Raw genomic sequence first — 21,284 nt, 5'->3', positions numbered from 1 at the left:
AGATGAGAAAAAAATGGAAGAGGAGCCATTATATTTACCCAAAGCTGCCTTAAATGTGACCCATTTTAACAGCTTTAGAGACCTAGCTCTTCTGATCAATGTCATTTTTCTCCTTATAGCTCTCCAGGAACAGATGGCAAAGTTTAGTGTCATGTTGCACTCAAAGAAATTTTCCTTTAAGGGCTTCTTCTTTTGAACAAGACAGAAACCATCCATTTGATGTCAAATCTGTGCAAAACTTGGGATGCCTATCCAGACAGGATTAGTATTATCAGAGGACCTTGGGTTCACCAAAAAATTAGTAGGGTTTTGGATGAAATTATTACTTTCATGCTAAAACATTATTATTCAATTATTACTTTCTTATTACATTAAAATTATGGACACGGCCAATTCATACAAGAGTAAAATTACAGATGTGCTCAGGAAATCACATTAGTAAACTCCCCTAGTAAAACTAATCCTGCCTGAATTTTTTGAATGTCTACAATTCAATTACTTGCGGCTCTTTGTTGCCTTCAGCCCAATTTGTGTGGCTCTGGTCCATGCTTCAGTCTCTCTCTGGCCTGGTGCTCTGTTAACAGGGCATTGGTTTGTGCTTCTGTTCTGTCTCCTTGAGGTACTTGATTAGATTAGCTGCTGTATGGTTGTTAAAGCACACCTGCAATTTTGATTGTGAAGTTTATCGTGAAGTTTATCATGCAGTCACCAACATATCTTGCTACCCAGGCATTTTATAATTCACACACATGGACATGCCAGTGGTGTTACTTTTGAATAAAAATTCTTTAACATTCCATAAGAGAGTGTCTCTGGCTTTTTGTTTTATTTGTATTTTTTTACAGCTTTTGGTCATGATTCTTTCTTATTTCTTTTTCTGAATTTACATTGTTTTACTACTCAGTAGCTTTATGCAATTTACTATAATGGAAAAGATGAAACTGCCGAAAAGACACATTGAAGTGGATATTTCGGTTAAAAGAATATTTATCGGTTTTGTATTTTTTTTGTACTTTCTTGGCAGTCAATCTCAGAGGGGAGGCCCAGCTCTCCTCCCTCCCTCCAGCAGGACTCAGACCCCCTGGAAACATCAATGCAGAAGACTGGAGGATCTGTGGAGAGTCTGAGAAGCTCCACGAGTGGACAGAGTTCCATGAGTAAGACTGTGTGTGTGTGTGTGTGTGTGTGTGTGTGAGAAAGAGAGAGAGAGATTTTGCATATGTGCAGTCATGTGTTAGTCATTATAATTACATAGAAACACAACAAACAATGCATGCAGGGCAGAATTAGGCCAATACCCATTACTTGTCAAAATACAAAGAAGGTTGATCAAATTTTGGAAGCACCTAAAACAAAGTGACCCCCACTCACATCAATACAAAGCCCTGCAATACCAAGAGTTGAGCAAAGCAAACAATCCCCTCACTCAGCTGGTCCTGAGCCTTAGTTCCCCACATACACTAACACACACTAACGCCTCACCTGCTCAGGATCAGAACAAAACTACAAATATAATTAGAATAAACCAAATTGCAACACAGCTGAAACAGAATTATATAACCTACTGGGAAACTAAAACAAAATCGCAAAGTAAAATGAAATGTTATTTGGCCCTAAAAAGACAGTATGCTGTACCTGACAGTATGCTGTACCTGACCACAGTTACTGACAAAACACTGAGAACCACCTTGATGAGGTACAGACTCAGCGAGCACCACTTAGCCATAAAAACTGGCAGGCACAGAAAATCATGGTTGCCAGAAGAAAAAAGATTGTGCCGACAATGCAAAGGCAACTAAATTGAAACTGAAAAACACTACCTGATGGAATGCACCAAATTTGACCAAATTCGCCAAAAATTCTACCAGAAATGTACCCTACCCTAATCTACCCTACCTATTAGGAGAAGAAAAAGGTTGCTGCATACTAGCAGCACAATTTGTGTTCTCTTGCCATACTCTGAGGGAATGTGTGACCACCTCATGCACACATTTACACACAGCATACACGCATACAAGCAGACACATAATATTCACTCATGCACACAACACATAGATAGTCAGACACAGACACACACCTAACATCACTTACTGATATTTTTGTATATATTTTTATATTTTTGTTATAACAAATTCACATTCTCAGATTCATTGTATATAGTTGTATGTTGTAACCACTGCTTTGGCAACACAAGTGCCTATATTTGTCATGCCAATAAAGCACTTTGAAATTGAATTGAATGAGGGGCTGTTTAAGCCATAATTCGGACCTCTCACATACATCATTTTACTCTCACATACCTGTATTCTCTTTCACACTTACATGCAGTATGTTCTCACTCTCACATACATGTTTGCACTCTCATATATATATCCTACCTCTCACATACATATGTTCTTACTCACATATATTCTCACTCTCACATACATACAGTGAGCTCCATAATGTTTGGGACAAAGACATAAAAAATATTTGACTCTTTACTCCACAATTTTATATTTGTAATCAAACAATTAAAGTGCTGATTCTCAGCTTTTATTTAAGGGTATTTTTATACACTTTGGTTTCACCATGTAAAAATGATGGTGCTTTTAATACACAGCCCTCGTATTTCAGGGCTATTGAGGGGATAATATAATGCTTCATACAGTAACAGCACACACTGGGAACACTGGGATGTTCCTGAGCCAATTCATCACTGGGACAGAAATAACTTCTGGGGTTACCAAAACTCTGTCACTGGCCATATAATTTCCGAGTATGAAGGTAAACCTTCAATGGGAATCTCATTTCACACACCTACAGCCACATTTCCTGAGACCAAATCTGACTTAAGGCTGACAGTATGCAAACCTACGACACACCTACAAAGCTTTTTTCCAAAACCTTTGACTCGAGTGTTAGAAGTTGACTTCTAAAGGTTAAAACAACCTCAACGATTAAAAAGCCCAAGTTTCTTTCAAAATTTTTATCGACTAATGTGATTCATACTCATAGACCAATGTGACAATCCATTAAAAAAAAGATTAACAGCCAGGCAAATCACTGCTAATCTCACTGATGGAAACACCACCTTCCAGCATGTCTGTTTTACAAGAGCCACAGGTTTAAAAGGGTTTTGTTTTCTTTTGAGGACAGGTGCTGTTTCAAGTAACTGAGTGTGGTAATCTTCAGGACCGCCTGAAACCGCTCCATGATTGCTTTTGATTATGACCGATTGTTTGCACCTGATTGAGAGAGCTTATATACGCTCACGTGAGTTCTTTTCTTCGCTTAGTGTCTACTTACGTACACAAAAGGAGGTACAGAGAAAAGCTCTCTTCGAGAAACTGTGGTAAGAAAAAGGTATAGGATTTTTGAATTTAGCTTTTGTTTTGACTAGTAGTAAGACACCTGTCCTACAAGTCACCTAGCTTTAATTTTTTATTTTCCTTAAACGCCTTTTGCCTTCCTCCTTTACGAGGCACCATTTTCTTTTGCTTTTCTTCAGACTGCACTGCAGTCTTCCTAAAGTTCACTCACTCCTTACGCCTTAGTTTCGTTCTCCTACTGAGACATTTACTTTGTGTTGGGATATTCTCCCTTAGGAATTGAGTCTTTTCTTTTCGTTACCCCTTCCTCAAGTCTCTTACTGAGACCTAGTGGTTTCCACTTCGGTGGTAACTTAAAGAAACCCCCCTTTTGAATTCACTGTAGTTGCGTGTGGTCGTTAAAACTTCCCCACCGTCACGCAAATATTCTACTGTCACATACATATCTGTCTGTATGAGTAGAATGTATGTATGTGAGAGTGAAAGCATGCAGTGCCTTCAGAAAGTATTCAGACTCCTTCACTTTTTTCACATTTCTTACGCTTCAGCCTTATTCTAAAATTGATTAAATTCATTTTCATTCTCATCAATCTACACACAATACCCCGAGATGACAAAGCGAAAACAGGTTTTTAGAATTTTTTGCAAATTTATTAAAAATAAAAAACTGAAATATCACATTTACATAAGTATTCAAACCCTTTGCTATGACACTCAAAATTGAGCTCAGGTGCATCCTGTTTCCATTGATCATACTTGAGATGTTTCTACAACTTGATTGGAGTCCACCAGTGGTAAATTCAATTGATTGGACATGATTTTGAAAGGCACACACCTGTCTATATAAGGTCCCACAGTTGACAGTGCATGTCAGAGCAAAAACCAAGCCAGGGATTTTCTGCAGATCTCCGAGACCGGATTGTGTTGAGTACAGATCTGGGGAAGGGTACAAGAAGATTTCTGCAGCATTGAAGGTCCCGAAGAACACAGTAGCCTCCATCATTCTGAAATGGAAGAAGTTTGGAGCCACCAGGTTCCTAGAGCTGGCCACCTGGCCAAACTGAGCAATTGGGGGAGAAGAGCCTTGGTCAGGGAGGTGACCAAAAACCTGATAGCTACTCTGACAGAGCTCCAGAGTTCCTCTGTGGAGATGCAGAACCTTCCAGAAGGACAACCATATCTACAGCACTCCACCAATCAGACCTTTATGGTATAGTGGCCAGACAGAAGCCACTCCTCAGTAAAAGGCAGATGACAGCCCGCTTGGAGTTTGCCAAAAGCCAGCTAAAGAACACTCAGACTATGAGAAACAAGATTCTCTGGTCTGATGAAACCAAAATTGAACTCTTGAGCCACAATGCCAAGCGTCATGTCTGGAGGAAACCAGGCACCGCTCACCTGGCCAATAACATCCCTATGGTGAAGCATGGTGGTGGCAGCGTCATGTTGTGGGGATTTTTTTCAGCGGCAGGAACTGGGAGACTAGTCAGGATCGAGGGCAAGATGAACGGAGCAAAGTACAGACAGATCCTTGAGCTCAGGACCTCAGACTGGGGCAAAGGTTCACCTTCCAACAGGACAACGACCCTAAGCACACAGCCAAGACAACGCAGGAGTGGCTTCAGGACAAGTCTGTTAATGTCCTTGAGTGGCCCAGCCAGACCCGGACTTGAACCTGATAAAACATCTCTGGAGAGACCTGAAAATAGCTGTGCAGCAACGCTCCCCATTTAACCTGACAGAGCATAAAAGGATCTGCTGAGAAGAATGGGATAAATACCCCCAAATACAGATATGCCAAGCTTGTAGCGTCATACCGAAGAAGACTCTAGGCTGTAATTGCTGCCAAAGGTGCCTCAACAAAATAATGAAGTAAAGGGTCTGAATACTTATGCAAATGTAATATTTAAGTTTTTTATTTTTAATAAATTTGCTAAAATTTCTAAACCTGTTTTCACTGTCATTATGGGGTATTGTGAGTAGATTTATGAGAATAAAAATAAATTTAATAAATTTTATAATAAGGCCGTAACATAACAAAATGAGGAAAAAGAATGTACTTGAGAGAGAGTATATGGAAGTGAGAGTGAGAATATATGTAGGCCAGTGCCGTGAAAAAGTGTTTGCCCCCTTCCCGATTTTCTGTATTTTACAGCGTATTCGTCACACTGAATGGTTTCAGTGTAAAAAATAATAATAATATTAGACAAAAAGAAACTGAGTAAACAGAAAACACATTTATTTCACATATATTTTTTTAACAAAAATTATTTCATTTATTTAATGAAAAGATTGTCAAACACCCATGTGAAAAAGTCACTGCTAAGTGTTCAAGAGAAGCACATTTGTTAGTGAGTACAAACACACTATTCTCTCCCTCCTATGGAAGTGAGCAGGAATGTGAACCATGTTAGTTCATTTTATTTGACAAATTGATTTTAAAAAGTATTGCATTGTCAAGGATAGCACAATATGAAACCATGAAAGCAGAACAAACTTTCGAAATGAAATTCTTTCCAGATTCACAATTCTCAGTTTTTTAGTATTGATAGTGAATTGGCAAATTGTCTGGTTGTTTGACACTGTTTTTCAGGTGGTAAGACAGTCAGCACAACTGATTCTTTGGTGAGTAACCGTGAGAATGTGAAGCTGGAGAATGGGGGCAATGAAGAGTTGGTCATTGGAGGACCCTTCTGTGGACAAGCCAGAGCGCACACAGACTTCAACCCAAACCCCTACGACTCCCTCAAACTCAGGGTACAACACACATGCACACACACAGTACCTTACAGTGAAATTCTCTCTCAGAAAAGGTGTGTTTGTGCAGGTGTATGTGTGTAGTAGTTTTGTTCTGATACCAAAATTTATACTTTGATACCAATACCAGAATCAAATCTACATCATGATAAATCATTGATTCTCATAACATTAAATGTAAACTTAAAAAAAAAAAATGTATTAACAAATATCGGACTGAAAATCTAAAGTTACTGAAGACCTGGCTTGACTATCTTGCTTCACAAAATGCAGTTAAATGCGAAAGTAATGGAACAGTGACACAATTTTTTTTGGCCCTGTACTCCAGCACATTGGATGTGAAATAAAACAGTGTGTGACTTTTTCTATATATAGATATTACCTTTTTATTTTTTTTATTTCGCTATTATTATTATTATCAGCACCATATCATTAATGACACAAACTGTCTGTAGTAGGCCTCTTCTCTAATATAGGCTTTATTTGAGATATAAGCATACTTGTAAATTCTTATAGGATAAATTATAAATTAAACATTTCAGTATAAAAGTATGAAATACAACTAAAGAAAGGGAAAATTATGAACAATGGCCTGTCTCCAATAATAGCCTGTCTTAAATAAAGGCCCAATCTTCAGTTGAAGTAAAGAAAGGCCCTTATCACTATTTCAGAATTTACAGTGCATACTACATCACGTCACCTCCATACTTGAGTTTAGTACAGTTGAATGCAGCACACAACATTTTTCGACTGTTGACTTCACAAAATGGTGACAGCATATGTATGAATCTAGCTAACTAATCAGAATAAAACGACACAGCATGACACTTGTCACTGATGCCTGGCAGCGAGGATGGGAAGTCTCCTCATATGGTCATACGGTAGTAGGACAAGCTGTATTGCATGCACTGAAATTAATTTAAATTTGGGAATATTAGCGGAATTATTTTTTTTAAATCAGACATGGGAGACATTACAAGGCATGTGATTTACTAATTAAACCGTTATTTCTTGTGTAAAAAATTTACTGATCTTACATTTCCACATAGAAAGTTGGCCTCTTTTTCGGCTTTCTCCATTGACTTAAAGTAATAATCTTGAAGATTTTCATTAAAATAAATGTCTGTTAAGTCACTATCTATCGCCGAATTAGGTAACACAATGGTGATTGAGCCTATTATTATATTAATTTATATTATTATTATTATAATTTATGATTAAAGAACTGGGTGTCTGTGGCGACATTCCCGGGAAAAAATCACAAGCGGCGCATAGTTAGTGACGCGTTTTCCATCACCCATGAGTGGTTGGTCTGCCAGAGAGGATAGGCGGAGATAACGCAACAGGCTCGCTCTTCAACTCACTTGCGTGTGAGCGGCGTACTGTTTTTTCCGGTGTCTGCTAGCGTTACAATAACAGAGAAAGGGGGGGGGAAGAGTTATGGAACCCTAAAAAGTTTTTGTGTGACATGAGAGGTCATATTATTTGTTGATGTAGATTTCGTATTACATTTGATTACAATGTAATGTTACTAAAGTACATAGCTATTTGCACAGTTAACGCTAGCTACCGGACCATGTCAAGAAAGGCAACATTAGTTTAGACAACGTTGCACCCAGTATCCATCTCTCATATCAGGTAACATTGCGTTAGCTAGCTAGCTAATGTAATTAACACAATCTAATATCAGCTAACAATTAGAAAAAACGCTAGCTAACGCTACCGACCTTGCAAACCGTCTCTCGAATGCAATGCTACCTTGTTGCAAGGTTGCAATGTAGCTAACTAAAGGCCAGTTCAGATCAATGATTCGCAACAAGACTGAATGCAACTTGCAAAATTCCAAGACATCTGATTGTAAACATTCTAAAACTGCACTTGGCGATTTGACAAGGTGGGTCTTTTGAGACTCCAGGCAACGGCTTCAGACGCTCTGCAACTAACCAGTTCACATCGCTGCAATTTTCTCTGCAACATTCTAAAACCGTTTCGTCTTGTTGCGAATCATTGATCTGAACTGGCCTTAACGTTACCATTATTTACATTGCCATCAAGTTCATCAATATATTATAATGATCAGAATAAAGCTGGGGTATAGGTGGAGCAGAACCGGGTCTGATTTCTGTGTAAAGATGTCAAGCCGGAGAAAACTAAATAAAAGAATACGGCAGTATGGATTAGTGTTGTTATTATTTTATTACGCTTCCTCACATGTTCCTTCAGCCTTGGTGCCCTTTTTTGATTAAATCTCCTTTGTTTTTGTTTTATTCTTCTTGTTCTGATTGCTAATTTAACACCCAGCTCAGCGAACAGTTTAGCTAGCAAAACCAGAAACACCAGGGGTAACATTTTGTAAGACAGTCGTTTCAAAAATATCACACAACAATCATTCACGAAAAAGACTGTTTATTGTGCACGAGATTGAATTCTTCACTGCACTGAATTCTTCTCTGCAGTGTAAAGATGTTCATACCGGGCAAAAGGTAGATAAAGAACATTTATGGAAATTGATCATCACTAATTCTACCCCAGGTCTGCTACAGCATTTTAACCCGGCTCGGCAGTGTAAAGACAGCTTAAGTTAGCCTAATGTTAGACAATGAATTAGTATCTACATAACGTTACTTTTATAACAAACATTTTTTATTCAGTAAATAGTAATCGTTATAGTTGTCGTGGCCCAGGTGCCGACTGACCGACGTCACACAGGTGACACTGGTTGGATCCGGTTGGATCTATGGGAAGTGAGGTCCAAAAACACACCTGCAATTACTGCTTCTCGCCATTGGTACCGCCAAAGAGAACGAAACGGAAATCTTTGAGATTGTAACTTTAACATTGGGTGGGCGGGGTTTCAAGTTCCTTTTGCAACCAGGTGTTGCAGTTTACTCTGTAGCCACTGGGGGAAAAGGCTTCACTAATAGAGGTGAGTTGTTGGCACTTGGGGTAGACTTGCTGTTTCATTGCTAAGCAATGTCTATGAGTGAGAAACCTATGCTGATTTGGAACCCGGAAATAAATACGTGTATTAGTGAAATAGGTGTATTTAAAACATGAGGAAACCACCACTCATCCAATCCCGCTCAGTTAAGCCATGTTATTGTTGTGAATTAATGATGGACTCATGTGTTATAAATTTTATTTCTTTCATTTAAAAAAACTTGAAGATACTGTTATAATTACTTCTTAGTTATAGCATAGAGCATTTAAGCTGTTTAGCTACAGGTTTAATGGGAAATTAAAACTAACCCATAATATACTTTTAAGTGATGTTCTAATTCTGATGTAAGAAAATGAGAACAAATCTGAAAAAATTTCTCATATGAGATTCGTTCAAAGGGTGGTGCAGTGGGTAGCACTGTCGGCTCACAGCAAGAAGGTCCTGGGTTCGAATTCAGCCTGGGCCTTCCTGTGTGGAGTTTGCATGTTCCCCCGTGTCCACGTGGGTTTCCTCCAGTTACTCCGGTTTCCTCCCACAGTTCAAAGACACACAGGTAGGCTAATTGGAGACTAAAATTGCCCATAGGTATGAGTGTGTGAGTGAATGGTGTGTGTGCCCTGCGACAGATTGGTGGCCTGTATAGGGTGTTCTCCTGCCTCTTGCCCAATGCACGCTGGGATAGGCTTCAGCACCCCCAGTGACCCTGCCCAGGATAAGCGGGTATAGATACCCTGCCCAGGATAAGTGGGTATAGATAATGGATGGATGGTTGGATTTGTTCAAACTCATTTTTTTTTTAAATGACAGCCAACTGCACCTATTGCAAAAGAATGTGTTGTGAAAAATACTGTGTAATGTCATTATCCTCATCTTCCATTGTTTTAAAAATCACTTTTCACAAGTGTTCACGTTGTGTTGCACAGAGAGGTGACATCATTGACATCATCAGCAAACACCCAATGGGCACCTGGATGGGCCAGCTGAACCACAAGGGGGGGACATTTAAGTTCAACTATGTGGACGTCCTGGAAGAGGGAGAGGACAAACCCAAACGGCCTGTGAGGAAAAGAAGGAAGGGTCATCTACCACAGCCCACTTCAATGGAGGAGCTGCTAGTGCGCATCAACCTCGAAGTAAGAGCAGGTTGCCTCAAAGGAGTAGCTGCCCATCAGGCCAATCTCTAGGCTGTCTCAAAATGTGTATACCAGTCCCATTTTTGCCAATAAATACAACGTACGACGTGCTGTCTCTCAATGTAGGCTAACATGCTCATGTCTTGTGTGTATACCTTTGTGCTGTCTCTCAGTGTGAGTTAATATGCTCATGTCCTGTGTCCTAATCTGTCCAGGAGCACATGCCCACCTTCTTTTTCAATGGCTATGAGGATCTGGACACTTTCAAACTGCTGGAGAAGGAGGACCTGGATGAGCTGGACATCCAAGACCCCCAACAACGGGCAGTGCTGCTGACTGCTGTGGAGCTCTTGCAGGAGTATGACAGTGAGTGAGAGCATGCACTCACACACATACAGACCCATATATGCTATATGCCATGTATGCTCATGTATAAGGGCCCGTTTAGGACATAAATCATACTTCTAACACACTCCATCATACTCTCTCACACACACCATCATAGTGAATAGTAAGAGAATTGTAGTATGCATGCTTTGATTTGATTGAAAAACGTAAGGTAGTTTTATTGAAATAGAAGGCATTATCAATATAGGCAATTATCAAAATAGAAGGCAAATATAAATTATCAGTTCCTAATTGGATAAGAGCCTTTTCACAGACAAGGCCCACCCCCTCTCAGCAGCACCTAAAATTGGCAGGGATTTGATTGGTCTTTCAATGGAATTGTTTTTCTAAAAGCCATTAATCATATTCTCAGGGAGAACCCAAGGCCCACTTTTTTTGGGTTTATTTTTGTATTTTTGTGTTGCATTTTTCAATTGTGTACAAGTTCATTTGAGTTTAATGTCTGTTTCATTTGTAATCAATTAATTCAGAAGTTATGGTTTTAGTTGAAATGACATAAACAAATGTGTAAATATTTTAATTTGACAAGCCGCTTATGACCAGCACCAGCCTTTCATTTACCAGCGATGGCTTATCAGTAGCTTGATCGGTTTCCGGCTTTGGTTAGGATATAGCCACCGCCTGCTTTCCAGGCCTCCCATGAGTCAGATTTTTGGCACTTCTCCAGCACCATATACCTTGCTATCGTATTAACACAACAAGTTCAATTTAAAGTGCTATTAAACTAGCTGTGTTATTTAAACTAGCTTGATTTATACGCTTCATGTCAATTGCTCGAGGTGCAGTTGAGAGGTGGCAGGCATTGTCTGTGAATAGGCTGTATGTCAATCAGGAAATTATATTTTAAACTGCCTTCTGTTTCAATTAAACTACCTTCCGTTTTTCAATCAAACTCTCTCATGCACACTACTGTTCTCTCTCTCACAGACAATCATACTCTCACAGATACTACTATTCTCTATGATGGTATGTGTGAGAATATAATGGTGTATGTAAGAGATTATAATGGTGTATGTGGGAAAGTGTGATTGTATATGTGAGAGAGTATGATAGTGAGTGTGTGTGAGAGAATACAGTGGTGTGTATGACAGTATGATGGAGAGATTATGATCGTGCACGTGAAAGAGCATGATAATGAGATGGAGAGATGGTGTGTGTGATAAGAAGTATGAAATAAGACTTAAATGGCCTCTTATACACGTTAGCAAATGCACATATTCTGACATGCACACACTCACGCACTCACACATGCATACACATGCACACAGGTCTGTGCTTTACTTCCATAGTTGACAGAGATCATCATCTCCAGCAGGTGACAGTGGCTCAGAGAGCGAAGACCTGTCTGACTCCCAAAAGCTCCTCTTGTCACAGGACAGCTCACTGATGAGGAGCACCAATAATTTGGATAATGGGAATAATAGCCTCCCGCTCCACTGACAACCTTCAACCAAACCTATATTTCTTTTCCTCATCTCTGAATCAGCCCAACTCTTTTTACTTAATTCAAATTTCAGGGAAAAATAACAACCTGAAGCTAAACTTTGTCCATCTTCAACCTGAAGCTATTCTCTGTTCTGTCCACCCTTAGTCTTAATGTAAAGAATCATAGATCTGAGTTGGAACTGATTAATGTCACCTTCTGATGTTTGTGTGCTTGTGCAATGGGATGCACTTGTGTGGATGAAATAAAGCTTTATTTGGCTAAATAGGCTGATTAGCACTGCAACTGTTCCCTGAGACATGCAATATATGGAGGACTAAACATGCCAAAATTTAAAGTAAATAAATAAATATAAATGCAAGAAAAATGCAAAAATAAATGAATGTAAACTGACATAAATTCATCAATAGATAAAATCTGGGTATTTCTGCATTCATTTCCTAATTTATTTATTTATTGATTCATTTATTTCTGTATACATTTATTTTCGTATTTATTTCTCTATTTCTTCATCCTGATGATAATGTGGAGGCTCTCAAAGTATGTCATGGTGTCACCGTATTCCCATCAGTTGATTAATACCAGAGAGCGTAGTTGCTTTTACTACATTTAACGTTAGTAGGGGAGGGCAGGATGACATGTAACATGGATTTTTTTTAGGAAGCTGCATCAGAGCTTGAGCAACGTATTTCGGGTTAAACTCTTAAGGTCCATGGCCATGATTTAAGATGCTGTCGTCTAATAATAGCTTTCAACTACTGTACAATATTTCTTTTATCGGTCGCTGATTCAAGGTGCAGTGCTATAACCCGTATACCGTTTTAAATCTTAGACTCTTAGCTTAGACTCTTACTACTGTGATGCATCGATGTCTTGATCGGTAAAACCACTAGAGATAACAGAGGAAATGACAAGGCGGTCCCCTTCCTCAAAGGAGGGCTAAATTGACATGCCAGTTTGATGATTATGGTATTTTATAATCCAATAACTGACCACAAAAAGCCAAACAACTGACATTGCCAAAACCCCCCTTTGAGCCATAAACAATCAATATGATCTTTGTACGTAGGCTAAGAAAAGTCATTATTTCGTTGTGCATTATTTTCATTGAGCTGAAAACATTTTCAGGAGCACTTGAAAAAAAGCATTTCTATGTACGTGCATAGAATTTCAAACGTGAAAATAGCTATTTTTCTAAAAAAGTAACTTCTTACCTCACAAACAGTAAAATAATTTAAAAGAAGGTCTCAATTAGACATTCCAGTGCCCTGTAAATGTACCAAGAACCTAAAAAAAATCAACCCTCTCTATAATTTATCCATCGTCACTTTTGTCCCTGCTTGGAAACCTGGTATATGTTACAGTAACCTTACAGTCTTGTGTTCTTCAGGCTCATTTACAAACCTTTTGGACGTAGTCTATGTCTTTCATCTATCTGAAATTATGGTTTAGCTATTTTGCTGCATACCCTACTTACTTTCACTTTGCATTTTTACATGTGGAAGCTTAACTCTTTATTAATTGTTTATCAGAGCTTTGTTTGTTTATCACCAAATGCTTGCATAATGGACACTGCAGCAGTGAAAAAAACAGACTATATTATTTTAAATAAAATCATAAACTATTTTATATTTTTGTAATTTTCCTCCCTGTGGGCTCTCCCCCTGTTGTGAATAGGGGGCTTGTGGAATCCTGGCAGTTTTTTATCTCATTGAATAAGACTAAGTGAGAAGTCAGCACAGTCAAAATAAAAGGAGTGCCTTGGTTTGTATATACAAATTACAGCAGCCTACTTACTGCTTACAAGCCTGATTAACATTAGCCCCTCAGCTAAGCACAGGTCAGAGCTAGAAGTCGACTGATATATCAGTTTGACAGATATATTGGGCCGATATTTGGATTTCAATCGATATCTGAATCTGGTGCTATATCTGATATCTGAAAGGGCCCCGATATTGAATTTATTTATTTTTTAGTTTTAAGTGAAGGTTTTGTCAGCTATGTCACAGGCTAGCATGACCCCTGCTAGTATTAGCTGGCTATGGTTGGCTCTGTTTGAGCATGGCTAACATTTTCATGAGTATCAATAAAGGCTGATATTGTCAAAGTTTCCGCACCACCTCGCAAGCCAGATGGAGGCTAAGACTACCACACTGTACAATTGTCCAGTTAGAGAAATTGTTCGAGGTATACTTAACAATGGCTTTTATTAAAAATATATTAAAACATTTGATTAAAAAAGGCTTTTCCAAGTCCTGTATGCCTCCCTGTATCTGAGAGTTATCCTGTGTAGGCTAATTAATCTTTTCAAATACGTATTTTTAATTTATATAAAAATGAATGAACATGTATGTTGTTCATGTATAGAATGTTCATTTTCAATGTCAAATTTGTATTCATTTTGTGAATTGTATTTCAAAATATCTAATGCATCTAATTTGTATATTAAGATTGTAATTTAAGTACAGTTATTTGGTCTAATTCATGCACTAATTAATTCATTCATGTAATTCAGCATTTTGTGCACTAATTCTAAATAATAAGATTGCAAGAACCTGATCAACTTCACCCCGGTTTCTCCAAAAATTCTGTTTGAGGGCATATGCTGCAACTGTATATCCTATAACTAGACAAGGGAGAGACACCAGTTTGTTTCTACCTGTTGTTAAAGATTGAAGATCGGCACCATGGAGCGGTATCAGAATCAGCTCTATAGTGCTGTGAAGATAGTTTGGTAATGCTACTCCAAAATGGTTGTTTGCTATATTATATCAGCTGTATATCAAAAAATATATATTGCTAGCTACATCGGCTGATATATTGGTCTTCCTGTTATCTAAGATATCGGAATCGTTATCAGCCTTGAAAAATTGGTCGACCTCTAGTCAGAGTACATAGTAAGGTAAAACCAAGTGGTTTTATTGTTTCTAAGTGAATTTACTTTGTGTGATGAAAACACAAGAAACTTTTGTACATAGAAGCTCTCAGACAGAACACAATTTGACTGAAAAACAGGGCTTAGTCAAAAAGAGAGAATGGGTATGTAAGGTTTTAACGTTAGTGTCCCGCCGATCACGTCGATCCAGACACCAAACTGTAAGGATTTAAAATTGGTGACAGGAACTAAGAGACCAAGTGATTAAGAAGATTAAGGAGTTTATTTAGATCTGTTTTGCAATGAGGAAAACCAAGTTTATCTGACTCTATAAATATGTATTGTGGTTGTGTGTGTGAATACGGGTTTGCGTATATGTGTATTGTCTGGGGTGTGCAGAAATAATGGGTGGCAAGACTTGCACCCCAGAGAGCAAGACTATCTACTGCTGCCAGGCATTCATCTAGGTAAAGATGCTACTCATCCGAGAATCTTGCTAATGACACGCCATGAATGGCGACTTTAACCTGTAAAATATGCTTGTCCGGGTACCAAAACTAACATCTATCCCAGGGAGCCCGAACTAAGGTTACTCCATATGGTTAGTGAAACTATCTAAATATCCTGGACTATGATCCAATTAATATTTATGTAAAATACTACTGGGATCCATCTGGACACTGAAACTAACATCTGTCCCAGAGCAGCTGCAATTCCAGTCAGTTACAAAATAGTCAGTGTGCCTGCCCGCACATACAATATCCTCTGCATTGCAAATGATATTATTCACAGTCCACCACATTTATCACACTATTCCCAGGAACTTACATGCACGTACATATAACGCTTTCAACAGTCCATAACGTGGGTAATGGTCAACCAGGTTCCTGTCTGACCCAATGGTGCCTGTGGGTGCTTTTATGACATGTAAACAGACACCATCTTGGTAATCCTTTATCTGGTTTCCTGCAGGCCACAAGTGTTGGTGGGGTGAAAAGGTCGCGAGACTGTCCCACGGCAATCGGGGCAATTGTCTTTTCAGCTGTGTTTGCAGCCTTCTGATCTTTAGAACCCCAATCCTGGAATTTTGGCTTGGGCAGCCAAAATTTTACCTTACAGGTAAATAAAGAATATTTGTTTTGTGGGGTTCCAGAGGGTGCAACCCTCAATGGTAGCTTCTGGAAGTGGAATATGTCTGGGGGAAAAAAAGGTATACACAATATTCCAATTTGGAGAGGTTTGGTGCCATTTGAAGTGGTTTTGGGGACACTTGAATCCAATTTTGGGAAGATATCTGAACTTCTCACGCCGTGCCTACCTGCACTAAACCTCCTACTCCAGGCTTGATTACTATGCCTGAAAGTAAAAGCAACGCCCCTATTTATGTATGATTTTATTTATTAATTTATATGTGTACATTCATTTTTTACATTTTTATTGTATTTATATTAATTTATTTATTTTTTGACATTTTTGCTCCTCCATAGCAATAGCTTAGTTACATTTTTGTAAATAATATTATATAGTATTTATAACAAATTGGTACTTTGATGTGAATAGTGTGATCTGATTGTGTCAGATACCTTTTCAGTCTGTAACTCTATCAAATTCCATTTAATTAATGTTATTGTGTTTTTATTTTTCTAGTGAACACTAATGTTGCACAATATTTCATGATGTGCCTAAAAACTACTATATGCAAATGTTTTAAATGATAATACATATAGTAAGAAATGGAACACACATTCTTTTAGGTGTGAAACCTGTTTTGACAGTAAATTTGTCAGAATGTGTAAATGTGCAGTGGTATGTCTATATTCCTTGGTCATTGTTTTTGTCAATTGTGTGCTCTTCTCTGTGCATTCAGCTGCACATTCAGCATAAAGTCAGTCAATTTATGCAGAATATCTCTCTTTAGTAATACTGTTTGAACATTCTGGCACTGTTCTTTTTGTACATACAGAATGGTTCTGACAAAAAGTTCTGCAGTTGTCAGTGGAGATTGTGGAATAAATTTCTCTGTGATCAACTGGATGTGCCTGTTTGCTTATTATCGTGGCTTTTCACTCTTTCTATCTGCTTACTCTATGCTCTATACAATCACGTCCAACTAAACTACTGGAATCAGTAATCATTTCAGAACTGACTGGTCAAAATCAAAACTCTGTTTTAAAATTTCTAAAAAAAGTTCTAAACTTAAGATTTCTCATCTCAACTGAATCAGAAACAATGGATACTAAATCTCTGGCAATAAATTTACTAAATGTGTATGGTTCAGTAAACTGTTGCCTGAAATGAAGTATTTCAAATTCTAAATTTCTACATTGTCTTCATCAAAGACAGCGATTTCTTTATCAGTGTTCCTTTGCCTACAGTTTCCAGCATGCATTTCAACATTCTCTCCGTTCCCATGTATAACTGTGGGTTTTTCATGTTTTGGAATGATATTTCTTCAGGTTCCAAATTGAGAGAGATGTGTTATGCATTTTGTTGCGTAATTTAAACTCACACAGATTTATGAATAATGTGTTAAATATACTGTATTTGACTATATTTGTAATTAGTTTATACACATAATTACATGCATGAAAGGTGTTTTATTCTGTATTTTCACATCCCCTGTCTGAATCAAGTTAGAGGGTGGCACGGTGGTGCAGTGGGTAGCACTGTCACCTCACAACAAGAAGGTCCTGTGTCCATGTGATTATCTTCCGGGTTTCCTCCCACATAGGTACGAGTGTGTGAGTGAATGATGTGTGCCCTGCGATAGATTGGTGGTCTGTCCAGGGTGTATTACTGGACCCAATGCACACTGGGATAGGCTGCAGCACCCCCTGCGACCCTGCCCAGGATAAGCAGGTATAGATAATGGATGAATGGATCAATGGATGAATCAAGTTAAAAAGTACTGTAGCTTTTGGTCCGCTGGAGAAGCAGATTTGTCTTGGACTGGTGGAGAGAGCCCACACAGGGGTGTCACACCAGCGTGTGACAAGTACATACAGAGCGTTTCCATGTTGCTGCAGCAGGACCCAAACCAGAGCCATCATTTGGGAGGTAAGAGAAATGTAATTTGTTAATACTGTTCCCCAGAAGTTTATTTTTATACCAGAATGGTGGATATGTCTGTTGTAATGTATAATATTTTGGTACCCCTCAGAAATTGTGTGAAAAGAGGGACTTTCGTTGTGGGATATTAGTAATGGTAATCTTCCCACAACTTTTTGGATGGGTCTGGTGGGAGGGTTTAAGTGTTAAAAGTGGGTGCCCCAATAGTTTTGGGATGCAGAGTGTGTGTGTGTCTTAGAGTTGGACAGATCATTATTCTGAACCTAGCAAAATATACTGAACTACTGACGAGTTCAAGTGTCTGAGTGCCTCGCTGTGCAGAAATACTTATCTAGTAAAATTTTCAGTATTATAGTTTTTTTCTTGTATGTTTTTTCACTGGTTTGTTCTTGAGATGGGTCACTGTAAATAAAATACCAATTGCTTTTATGTACTACTGCGCCATCATTTTATTGCAAGGTGTGACAAAATGGTTGTGGCATGATCACTGTCACCTCACAGCAAGAAGGTTGTGGGTTTGAATCTCGGCTTGGGGCCTTTCTGTGTGGAGTTTGCATGTTCTCCCCGTGTCTGCGCGAGTACTCCGGTTTCCTCCCACAGTCCAAGGACATGCAGGTAAGGCTAATTGGAGAATCAAAATTTCCCATAGGTATGAATGTGTGAGTGAATGGTGTGTGTGCCCTGGATTAGATTGGCGGCCTGTCCAGGGTGTATTCCGGCCTCTCGCCCAATGCATGCTGGGATAGGCTACAGCACCCCCCACGACCCTGCTCAGGAAAAGCTAAATAATAGGCTTGCTTACACTCGATATCATACTTCAGAAAAATATTTACAGCACCTAGAATCAGTTCTCTCTGAAAAACGTACCATTTTAACCGCAGGCATGTGCGTACGATTTAAAAATCTGCATGTCATTGGGGTGCCAAAGAAAAGAGATTAGCGAATGCCGGGGGTGGGGAAAGGGGGGGGGGCGGGGAAATTTATGAGTAGTAATAAAAAACAATGATTTTTGACTTCAGGTACTGGTGTGCAACTGAATTCAGTGTCTGATTCTCCAGCATATTCCCCTGGTACTTTGCATGTAGGCTACTAATTTCAAATGAATGTTAGATATGTTTAACTGATTTTCATGGTTTTGTGGTGGTAAGATAATGCCAATATTTCAAAAAAAAAAAAAAAAGAATTTTACCATTTAACCAGATATGGTACCGTAGAGACTGTAAAACCGTGAATAATGATGTAATGAGAATGATGCCCTTATCACTCTGTTATTCTGAAGATTTATTGTTGCAACTCAATAGAAATTCTCTGTTAACTTTGCCAAAGTATTGCTGCTATTGATTTGTCATTAATACTAGTATTTCTCAGCAATTACACTACCATTAATTTTATTCAGTGGAAACAGAGGCACTGAATTCACCAGAACCCCTGTCTATAAATCTATGTTTGGAGGACATTCAATGAAGTGAAAAAAGTACGTCCAATTGAACGAACTTGAAGGCTGAAACCATCCACTTTCAACCTGCTGGTGATGCTTTTGGCTTTTCTGCTCTGGCTAAACTAAAAGTATGTCACAAGATTAATGCTAGGCTTTCAGAATTATATTATCGACAAATAGTTTCTCACAGAAAATTTACTGAATCAATAGTTTTAAGCTGCTCCACCTTTGTTTGTGTATTAAGTAGCCTATAGGCAGGTGAACTATGTAGACTCTGACCAAAAGTTACACTCAATCAATTTCAAACAGACGATCCAAATTATAATTGTCAGCAGCTCCATCTTTGTTAATGTGTTGTATCCTACCTGTCAAACTTTGTGTTGAAATAATGTTAAAATTAAGTTATTACCTTGCCACTTTTAGAAACCCCTCAGATACACCAAACAGCCGAAGTATCGGAATGCATGTAGTCTTACCCATTGTTACTGGAAATGGGTTTAATTTAATGTTATCTGACTACAAAATAGCATTTTGAACTTTCCTCTGTGCTAACAGATGTACATAAAAGGAGATTGTGAGTGATCCACCAGTAGTGCGGCTCTATGCGGATCACTATCTATCATGGTAGACGCGGACATGTGTACACTCTGGTGTGTGTAGCCTGCATAGATACAATTGTGTATCTTGCTATGGCTCTAGTGTATAGGCCAGTCACTATGGGGTGCAGATATCCTGTGATTGTGTTATGCCCCTGAAACTGCTACATATTCAGTGGTAACAGTCAAAAATAAATGCCAGGTCAACACTAGAAAGGCCAGAGCTGACACCATCAGGCGTTGGAACTTTAAAATGCAAATTACTCCAACTGCATTGCAATACCCTCCTCCTTCCACAACTTTTCCTAAATAGAAAAAGTTAAAATCAGAATCAAAATCAACTCATTAAAGAGGGGAGAGCCTTAGGTGCCTGAACATCCTATTCAAAATAGGAAGGAAAAGAGGAGTCAGCAGCAAGCTTATGCTTTCTAGCTGACTTAAGACCTGTGTGAGAATGGCGAACCATGCCCAAAATAATAATGAAACTAGTTAGTTCTGATGTGAATAACAGACATAAGGACAAATTTTAAATATCAGCCCACATGTAGGCAAATGCAAGTGATCTTTTCCCCAGCTGAGAAACAATGTGTAGTTCCATTACATCATCCTCATCTTTTCTCTCCTCCACCTACTGGTGCTGCTTATCAATGGACTGAGCTCTCATCAGCTCTGCCTCCAGTTCGTCCTTCTTTGGCAAGTCCATGCCCTGATGGTCCTTTTCCTCTTCCAAAATGTTGTCGGCAATGGGCCTGAGCTCATTGGCACTCAGCTGCCATCTTCTCTTTAGGGACTGCATCAGGTCACTGAGCTGGTTCATCACTGCAAAAAATAAAAATAAACAAATAAATAAAAACTATATATAGTATAGTGTCACAATATCCCCTGTAAAACACTTGTTTGATTACTTTAGGGCTGGAGACTGGATAGCAAAAATTCAGCAATGGTTTGATACTTCAGATTACTAGCCATAAATACATTTTCAAGAGATCTTCTGAATAAACAGTCCCAAATCATCAGTGGCAATTGTTTAAATACTTCAATATCATATCAGTCTGAATATGCTAATCTTGCTTGTGTGAAAATTGGGAGACAGAAAACAAAAGATAGAACCTTTGCTGAGAACAGTTAGAACAGTTGCTATTTTGTCTCCACGCCATCCATGTTCGAGAGGATTGTTCGACAGTTTCACTAGCTAGTTAGTAAATCTAAAGTCATGCTTATAGGGTCTAAACCCACACTATCCAAAACCCCAACCTTTTCCATCTCTATTGATGGTTTCCCCATCCCACATTCCACTCATGTGAAGATCCTT

General features: G+C 38.7%; 1 protein-coding gene across 9 annotated transcripts in view; it reads left to right on the top strand.

The window, feature by feature from the left end:
- Positions 1–16,899, top strand: part of LOC118212995 (SAM and SH3 domain-containing protein 1-like) — an 85,473-nt gene extending 68,574 nt beyond the window's left edge. For 6 of the 9 annotated variants that reach the window (XM_035391630.1, XM_035391597.1, XM_035391590.1 and 3 more), the window contains 5 exons: positions 1,025–1,157; positions 5,905–6,068; positions 9,933–10,142; positions 10,358–10,508; positions 15,842–16,899. In XM_035391630.1, coding sequence (XP_035247521.1) covers positions 1,025–1,157; positions 5,905–6,068; positions 9,933–10,142; positions 10,358–10,508; positions 15,842–15,996 — 813 coding nt within the window. In that variant the 3' untranslated portion in view covers positions 15,997–16,899. Of the gene's footprint in view, positions 1–1,024; positions 1,158–5,904; positions 6,069–9,932; positions 10,143–10,357; positions 10,509–11,862; positions 13,837–15,841 lie in introns of those variants that run through there. The other 3 variants (XM_035391621.1, XM_035391613.1, XM_035391605.1) reach the window with 3 other exon arrangements.
- The last annotated feature ends 4,385 nt before the right edge of the window (positions 16,900–21,284 follow it).

The sequence above is a fragment of the Anguilla anguilla genome, chromosome 1 (genome assembly GCF_013347855.1).
Source record: "Anguilla anguilla isolate fAngAng1 chromosome 1, fAngAng1.pri, whole genome shotgun sequence".
NCBI classification, from domain to species: Eukaryota; Metazoa; Chordata; class Actinopteri; order Anguilliformes; family Anguillidae; genus Anguilla; species Anguilla anguilla.
This window is presented reverse-complemented; position numbering and strand designations above follow the sequence as displayed.